Source organism: Marmota monax, unplaced genomic scaffold (assembly GCF_021218885.2).
Source record: "Marmota monax isolate L192 unplaced genomic scaffold, Marmota_monax_Labrador192_F-V1.1 WCK01_AAM20220418_F8-fsc02490, whole genome shotgun sequence".
NCBI classification, from domain to species: Eukaryota; Metazoa; Chordata; class Mammalia; order Rodentia; family Sciuridae; genus Marmota; species Marmota monax.
The window spans coordinates 1,972-11,628 of NW_026692507.1; the positions used below are offsets into that span (position 1 = coordinate 1,972).

Sequence of the window (9,657 nt, forward strand, 5' to 3'; positions counted from 1 at the left end):
GATGCAATTTGTAAATATATAGAAGACATTTGAATGACAAAGAAGAAGTGATTGTATTTTTTGAACCAACAATCAAGAACTGAGATTTGGCAGAAGGCTCAGAGTTCAATCCTGGTACTGAAGAAAAGAAAAAAATGGCTGAGGACATAGCTCAGGGGTAGAATACCTGCCTGGCATGTGAAACTTGGGTTTGATTCCCAGCACTGCAAAAAAAAAAATAATAATTAGTTTTATTAAGAGCTATAATCTGAAAGGGAATATTTTTCTTATTTCAAATATGTTAACATAATCTTATAATAGCTTAAATATCAAAAAAAAAGGAGGCAGTTAAGGTAGTTTCCTCCTGTAACTGAGCTACTCTGGATTCTGAGGTTGGTATATCACAAGTTTGAGGCCAGCCTCAGCAACTTACTGACATTTTTCCTCAAAATAAATAAGAAAAAGAGCTGGCTATGTTGCTGCAACAACTGCCACTATTATTAATCATTCCTGGGTTAAATCCCCAGTAACCCCCCACCACCCAAAAAACCCCACAAAGATTAAGGTACAGAGTTTTGTTTATTTGCTTTTATACTGGTAGGTATTAAAATCAAGACCTCAAGCCTTCAAGTGAATCACAAACCCAAAATACATAATTTATAAAATATTCTGTATGGTTACAAAATTAACAATAATGTGTAAAAGCCATGGCCATATGGTGTATTTCTATAGGTATTTATCTGATACATTTCAAAAAATATTTTTAAGTTTATCACAAATATAACTTCATAATATATCTAATGCATATCCTTAGTTCCATTCAATGTAAAAAAAAATCATTAAAGTGAGCAATTAAGTGTAAATATGTACATATTAATAACATTTCTAAATACTGTATTTTTAGTATATCAAAATTTGAAAAACTGCTACTTTTATATAGTAATGAAACTAGATGTTTTCAAACACAAATTGCCTAAAGTATGTTTTAAAACATTTCAATTCTCATCTTTTAAATATTCCAACTCAATAGGTCTCCACAGGACTTGAAAATATTGTCCTTGAATAAAAGTTTGCATAGCCATAATAACCAGCCTGAACTTGGGCACCAGTATTTCATGATCAGATATAGAATACATTTTCAAAATAAAACATTACAGCATTTCCCCATGATCGTAGAAGTAAATATCTATTATTTTGACCTCATTTTCTTGTATTTCCATGTGAAATATTTTGTCATTTTGTCTCCTCTTCCAATGAGTATACCTTTCCCATATATTTTTATGATATAATCTAAAATTCACACAATTGCTAGAATAAAACTGCTAGGTTAAAATCAGTAAACCTTGGTTTTAATCTTCACTCTTGTGTTAATTTAGTTATGTTCTATAATAACTTTGTGAATAGGCTTTCTTTTTTTTATTTTTTTAATTGTTGATGGACCTTCATTTATTTATTAATTTATATGTGGTGCTGAGACTCAAATCCAGTGCCTCATATAAGCTAGGTAATTGCTTTACCATTGAATCACAGCCTCTGTACCGTTTAGGCTTTCTTACATGTAAAGTTGGGAATACATTTATCATTTCTATCTCCATGGATTATTTAGTAAAGTTAAAAATAGGAAAATTTATCTAAAGCTAAGAAGAATTTGTGGAAGGTAGTAATTTTAGTTTTTCTTTAATAAAAAGAGGTAAGTTTTTTGTTGTGTTTTGTTCTGTTCTGTTCTGTTTTACAGTGCTTGAAAACAAAACCCAGGCCTCACATGGGTAGGCAAGTACAATCCCACTGAGCTACCTCCCCAGTCCAATGCAAGTTAATTTTTAAATCATCTTTTATCTGCTCTCACATACTTTGTGTCAAAAATGGAACACACATTATACCCTACAAAGAACATGAAAAAATAATCATTCAATTTAGCTACCTAGAAGAAAGGAAATAATGTCAGCAAAGAGAAAGGATTTTGAGTTTTTGGGGAAAAAAAAGAAAATGTTACATATTGTCTTACCTACCTTTTCAAGTAATCAAATACATGTGGAAACAAAAAGTTTAGCAATGACCAAAATTCTGATGAATGGTTTAGTAAGAGTCAGTAAAAGAATTTTGTTATCAGTATTGAACTGTTTTAGTTGGCATTTCATATTCTTAGTCCTGTGTCCTTCACCTATTATTAAGTATTTCCAGGGAAAATGATGGAAAATGAATAAAGGGAACTGAGGACCTAAAAGGTTCTGTCTCCTTCCCTGGAAGCTCTGGAACCCACTTCAGTTGAGTGGCAGGTGTGAATGAGAACACTCAGGTTTCAGCAGGGAGAACATCAGCAAGCCAGACTCACTGCCAGAGAGCACAGGCAGAAGAGTTCCCTGCCTCTGGAAGGGCATGTCTTTGGCTTCACTTTCAGGAGAGTATTCCGCAGAATTGAGTTAGGCAGTGGATAAAGTGTTCTGTCTGAAAATCCATCACTCACAAGCTGCTCCAACCCCCAGGTGTGGAGATCCTCCATTGGTGGGGTGCTCTGCAGTAAGAGCATTGGTTCAACAAACATGTCTGTCATACTAGTTGTGCCTGAGTTGGCAGAAGCTGTGTCCCTGCTGTGGAAAGTTTGTATGTGTTTGAAGTCAGGTGGACCCTTGTTGACCATCTGGCAGCCCAGGGGCTCTGGTGAAACAGAGGCCAGACCAGGAGTAAGAGGAAAGTTCTAAGCACCTGGAGCAGAAGGGACAAGGAGAAAATTGATGCCCAGGGTGGACCTATGGATGAGTGCAGAGGAGTGGGGAGGCTCAGTACCCAGGTAGAGGGTGGATATAGCACCCAGCTCAGTGCTTTGCATGTAGCCATTATTTGGTCAAATTTTTCAACCCTCCTTCAGCTTACCCCTCTTTCCTATGCCCACAGAGCCCAGTCTGCTCAAGACTTCCTGAAAGATGGATGCCAATATTTCCTCCCTTAAATATGTGAATTTACAAGTTTATACTTTCTTTGGGTTTAATTAGTTGTGATTTTCCCTCTTATTTCTTGAAATGAATAGTTGCTTCCTTAATTCCCCAGCTTCTTTTTGAAGCTTTGGGGCTCTAACATTTCAGTCTCACAGTTGTATCTGCTTCATTATTTTTTTCATTATTATTAGGTATTCAGCATTCAGTTAAAACTATTGTCCTGCCTTTAAAAAAAGTTGTCTAATTTTCATTATGATTTTTTTTTCTTTGACACATGTTATTTTTAATTTAAATATTTATTTAGTTTTAAGATGCTGGAGGTGAATGGAACCTAAGGGCCCTCTATGAGTGAGCTGTATCCACAGACTTTTTTTATAGGGATCTTGTTGGGTTACCCAGGCTGGTTTTTAATATGGGAACCTTCTGCTTGCCCCAGGCCAAATACAGGCAGAGGCCACCATGCCTCACCTCTAGCTTGCTTTCATGGTGTTCAGAGAAGATATGTGGCATGATTTCATTCTTTAGAATTTTTGAGATTTGGTTTATGTTCCATTTTCATATTCACTCAAAAAAGAATGCATATCCTTTAGTTGTGATGTTGCAGTGTTGTAATAAAGCCCATTAGATGAAGGCTGCTCATCATGTAGATGAGCTGTTGCCTAGTTCATCAGCTCCTAAGTAATGAGTCTTCCATTTTTGCATAATTTAATTGCTATGTATTTTCATAAACATGAGGTATTTCAAAGTGCTAGCTATAGGATGCAGCACTAAATGTATGTATTTTGAAGAAATTAAACATAGAACTTTGCATGTACCCAGTTCTCTGTAGCAAACATGAACAAATATATGCATTTAAATAATAAATTTCTTTAGAAAGTTTCTTAGTTCAAAAACAGATAAAGTAATATCTACTCAAAACTTTCACAACTCACTTTCATATAAAAATGTATGTATCAAATTTAGTTTTGTATCAGCATCATACTAAAGTATATAGGCAGTGTAAAAATCAGTACATTACATAACAGAGATTAATAATATATTTATATACAAAACATGCTCCTCGAACATTGAGGTATTATTACTATACTTAAGTGTGAACTTCCAGTCTGATACTGGCTGCAAAATCTCCTGTCATTACCCAGGACATACACAAATGGCAGGTGTGTCAATGGTGTTTACAGAAATATTCCCCAGAGGCATCAAATGGCAACCTCCATACATGGAATGTGCTGGAACTTAAGCAGCATTGTAAAAAGAAGGAATGACTGTCTGTATTTTGAAAACTGGAATAAACAAGGTGACTTTCACAGCCCCAAAGTCACAAACTCCCATGACTGTCATGGAGGTGAAATGCAGGAAACTGAAAAGCCACCCAGCACCCTATCATGTGGGATCTCCCAGGTCCTGGTTGAACCACACACATCCTTCCCCCCTCCCAGATACAAATGACAGAGACCCAATTTGAAAGTAAATCAACATTAATAATGTCAACACAATGTTTGTTTAAAAAAAAATCAAAATGTGGGTCTGGGGTTGTAGCTTAGTAGTAGGAGACTTGACTTGCATGCATGAGGCCCTTGGTTTGATCCTCAGCACTATATAAATAAATAAAAAATAATGATGTTTTGTCCATCTACAATGAAAAAATATATTTTCAAAAATTGAAATATGCAAAGTGGCACTAACTGCCCATTTGAGAAAGGTTTAGCACGTTCAACTGAATTCAAATTTCTTTAGCAACTGCTGCTGTCTTTCCTGCAATCTCTCCTTTTCCAGCAGAAGATAATGCTCCTTGGCCTGGAGGTAGTGAATGTATTCTGTGGCTTTTCTCAAAATGACCACCTGGCTGGCCTTCTTATTCTTCACCAGCTCCAGCATGAGGTCCTTGAGCGTGAGCAACTTGGATCCCAGGATATGGCGGCGCTGGCGCTCCATGATATTTTGTTTGCAGCGATTCTTGAGGTACCCCAAGTTTGAGTGTCCAGTGCTCAAGCTCTTAGCCTTTGGGAGGTTGAAACTCTTGAGAGGTTGTGGGGGCTCTTCACTCTTGATCTTCTTCTGGAGTGGCACAACCTCACTCTGCACGTAGGGTGAGAATATGACATAGTTGTACTGCTGGTCGACATCGATTTCCTCTTCTTCATCTTGCTCCTCATCATTCTCCTCATCTTTGATTAAAGAATGGAGGAACATTCATGTGAGACACGTGTGAGCAAAATGAACAGACTTATATATAATTCTTGGGTCTAGTTCCCTCATGGCAGGCCATAATAGGATATGCTATAATTTTGGATCCCTCAACATGTGGAAAGAATGTACTTATTGTATAATTCTTTATATATGGAAATAACTTTTCCTTCCCCAGAACCCCAGAGTACTATCAATTTCCTTCTAAGATTTTTGCAGGTGGTACTGTGGGTGTAGCTCAGTGGTAGAGAACTTGCCTATCATGTGCATGGAACTGGGCTCCACACCAGCACCATACAAAAACAAATGCAAAATAAAAAACAAGAACAATAAAAACAACAACAAAACATTTAGCAAGTGGCTGAAATACAAGGAATCTGAGCTTGAGGTCAGACAGAATCCTTGCTCTACAGTACACTAGCTGCAAGATCCTGGGCAAGATACAGAAGAACCTTTCTCAGCCTCAATTACTTAGCTCTGCAATGGAGATAATACCACAGCACCTTTGAATTTGGTGAAGAATATATAAACTTAGCCCAGAGCTGGGCTTAGGAGACAGATATTCAGTAATAGGACCTTTTAGCATAATTGCCAGTCAATCTGCCCCCATGGACTCATGTACCTTTTCATCTTTGCAATTTCAGGAGTCTCATTTGTCAAAACTCATTGCTGAGTTTGATTTTCACTCCTTAAACTCAAGGAACACTTTAATTAACTGAGGAAGAAAAATAACTTTAGTTTCACAAATATGAGTTTCATATAGTAGGCAGTTTTTCACCAAGCAAAGGTCTAATCTTAAGTACAGAGCCATAACTCACAGCAGCTACACACTCCTTAATGGGAGCAGCTCCTAAGTCACCAACAATAACAGCAACAAAAAAACATGTAGCAGCTTGTGTGGGTTTTCCCTCCTCTCCTCATTTACTACCAAACTAGGATAGAAAATTATTGTTTAAAATGCAAGCATGAAAATCAAAACACAACTTAGGCTTGATCTGATTGGGAATGGAAAGCTGAAAATTTGTGGGATTTGTTCTAAAACTGAAATGGGAGGCTGTTCCATTCTTGTGGGTCCCCTTTAGTCTGTGTTTTGATTTTCTTCCAAGAATACAGCTGTTGGAAGGAAAAGCTTCCTCACTGAAACCTGTCAAAGCACAGATATTAAAGGGATAGAACCCTTTCAAACTGCAGGCTTATCACCAAGTTCCCTTCCAGGAGTCTCAGAAGGGTAGGTTCCCAGCCCTGAAGGAAACTCACACTTTTTATCCATGTGCAATGTGGAAACAGTGGTTCTCAAGTCCCAAGGAGGCCCAGCCTCAGGCTCAAAGGACAAGGGATATTCTAGTATTTGGGTGGAGTTCTGAACTCCCAGAGCTCCAGGTAAAAGCTTGTTGTTTTTTTTTAACCCTTCCCATCTATTTAAGATGCAAATACTCACAAAGAAATAGTCTCTGAGCCCTACCAGGATGTTTGCATTTCTGGAGGGGTCCTAAGTGCTCACCCTCATCTTCAAGAGCACTGGGTTACAAAAACAACTCAGATCTCAAAGTAAGCCTGGTATTATGGCTAGGAGGAAAAACTGGGTCTAGTTTTCAGGAAGACCCACATTTTGTGGGGGGGAGCGAGAGAAAGAAAATCAGTGGCCACCATCTATACAGTTTCCTTCTAACTTCTTGTGCCCTAAGTAGGATCTTGTACAGCTCTTGTGTCTTTTGGGGGAGTCTTTCACTTTCTATAACCAGGGCCTGAGTCCCTTTCCACTTTGGCACTAACAGGTTTTTGCCCAGGAAAGCATGCAGCAGCCCTTTAATCCCCACACGGGTTGGCCACCCACTTTTCCTTGAAATGAAGATGGGGGATCAGGGTGAGAATAGAGACGGCCCAGATTAAGGTCCCCAAAGAAGGTGGAAACAACTTCAGGGAGGTCTATCTTTGACCATGAGGATGCTTGCGATAATCAGGACCACCAACGCTCCTGCTCCCCAGAGCCAAAACACCAAAGGTAACGAAGGGACCAGGACCCTCAGCTCCATGGCTCCAGGGAGGCAGCCAGACCACAAAAGGCTTTATCTTAGTCACTCAAGACATCCTCTCCGGGGGTCCTGTGGTCACCACCTTTGGCAGGGCCACCGCCTAAGTGCAGAGGGGAGGTCACCTTGGCACCAGCTGGGGCTGCTCCAGCAACCACAGCACCCAAGGCACGGGCACCAGCCTGGGCGATGGACACAGGTGTGGATTCCCGCTTGTTCACCGGGAAGGGAAAGACCAAGCAGGGATCCATGAGCTCCGCAGGTAAGACTTCTCCAGCACGGCAGGCTCTGGCCATCCTGCCTCACCCATTGCTCCCAGGGCTGCCAGCTCCCGCTCCCGGGCCCAAGGCAGCCGGACTCGCGGCAGGCAAACCGCGGCAGTGTTGCAACTTCTTGTTCAACGCCTGCACCAGCTTCTCGCCAACCGAGAAACGGCTCCACATGCAGTCCTGGAGGATGAGCGGGTTGGGTGTCAGGCCGCCAAGTGCCCACAGGCTAAAGGCTTCGTCCTCCTCGGCGTGGTTGCCAAACAGGTCGGCCTCCGGCTGCAGCATTTCAGTGGCCCTGTAGGAGGGTTCCGGACTGCGTTCCTGGAACGCACAGCTGGAAGACAGGGGAAGGATAGGCAGCAGCTCAAACTTCTTCCAGCTGTCCTCCCCTGGGAGGGTCGAGTCAGGGCCACTGAAGTAGAATTCATCTTCGTCTGGGTAGAAGCAAGTCTGCAGCAAGTCAAACCCAAGGTCTGGGTTCTTGTACATCATGCCCGGCTTGGTGGACGTAGTGCAACTCAGCATCGCTGTCCTCCCAGCTGGCGACTAAGCACTTTTTCCACTCTTCTCTCTTTAATCCGGAGGATGCTTCCTTCTTACCGGATGTGCGGAGGGCGTGACGCTCCCTAATTTCCACTGGTCTTGTAGACTGGTGGGATCTGGATCCCTAGGCCATTCTGTGCTGGAGTCTCCAGGTGGGCTGTGGGGGCTGCGGTCCTAAGGCGGCTGCAGTCTGTGTGTGCTTGCGCCTGGCTGGAGCCTCCTGGCTCCAACCGAGTTCCCAAGAGCCCCTTCCCCCGCATCCACCCAGCGCATCCAGACTGATGACTGTCACAGGCCTGAATGAATGTTCTCAACAGCGTACGATAACTGGTTTGTCCATTTTTCATTTTAATTCTGTCTGGTTTTCACATATGTATTTTGAAGATGTTTAATTAGGTCCACACTAACTTAAGATTGTTTATGCTTTGTGAAAGATTTAACTGGCACCATTGTGTTATATCCCTCCTGCAATTGGTATTATGCGTGCCTTGTATATGCATTGAAGTTTTATCTTTTCAGATATTAAAAGTCAGAATAAAAATAAATACATGGCCTGAGTGGTAGTGTTTACCTGTCATCCAGTGGTTTGGTTAGAGAGGCCAACCCAGGAGGATGAAAGTTCAAACCATCCTCAGCAAAGGCAGGGCACTAAATAACTCAGTGAGAGCATGTCTCTAAATAAAATACAAAATATAGCTGGGATGTGGCTGAGTGGTTGAGTGTCCCTGAGTTCAATCCCTGGTATCCACATCAAAAAAATAAATGTATAAAGGAAGAGACAGAGGGAGGAAGGCATGAAGGAAGAAAGGAAGACAGGCAAGTAGGGAGAATTGGTGAAGATGGCATCATTTTTCAAAAATATTTTAATCTTACATGGACAATTAGATCTTGCAGGGAATTAGGCTGGATCCCTTACAAGCTAGGGAATATATGTGAAAAATGACTTATAATTTCTCAGCAATTTTAATATGTGAGAACTAAAGGAGCCCAGGTATTTATGACACTGTAATTTGTAAGGTCATCAAACAATGTCTTATGGGTCATATATGTCCTGGACTTATCAAAAGGTAAGGCAGAATAGTTAAATGCATGAATTCTGGGGCTGGGGTTGTGGCTCAGTGGCAGAGCACTCGCCTCATACATGTGAAGCACTGGGTTTGATCCTCAGCACTACAAAAAATAAATAAGCAAAATAAGGATTTTTTTAAAAAATGCCTGAACTCTGAAGTCATATAGTCTGGATTCAAACTCTGCTTCCACCACTTATAACTGATGCAAATTTATAATCTTATGTTCCATAATTTTCTCATAGGTAAACTTATAACTTATGGAAATTAAATGAGAAAATGTTGCTAAAGGCTTAGAAGAGTGTCTGGCATGTAATAAATGCCCACTTTAGCATAAAGTGGAAAATGCAAGTTTTCTAATTATTTATTGATTGTTTTCAGACTAATATATGAATCTTAAACTGTTACTGTTGTAGGTACAGAAGAGGTAAGGCACTGAAGACAGCAGGAAATAGTTTTATTTGGCTGCAGCCAGGTTCAGAGGGCACAGCTTTTGCTGTAGTCAATCAATGTTTCCCCAAGCTTTGGAAGTACTTTGCCTTCCACTAGCAACGTGTAAGTGATGCAGTTTTTCCACATTCTGAACAACACTCAGTAATATTTGTCATTTGATGATAGCCATTCCTGCAGTATCGATTTGTGCTTTCAA

At 40.5% G+C, this 9,657-nt stretch overlaps 1 protein-coding gene across 1 annotated transcript; it reads right to left on the minus strand.

Moving 5' to 3' along the window:
- Window positions 1-611: 611 nt before the first annotated feature.
- On the minus strand, window positions 612-9,455 carry LOC124093450 (N-myc proto-oncogene protein-like). Its single transcript, XM_058579720.1, is given in 2 exon segments — window positions 612-5,092; window positions 7,179-9,455. Coding segments are annotated over 2 exon segments (1,212 nt in total). The 5' UTR covers window positions 7,924-9,455; the 3' UTR covers window positions 612-4,625.
- Between the last annotated feature and the right edge of the window lie 202 nt (window positions 9,456-9,657).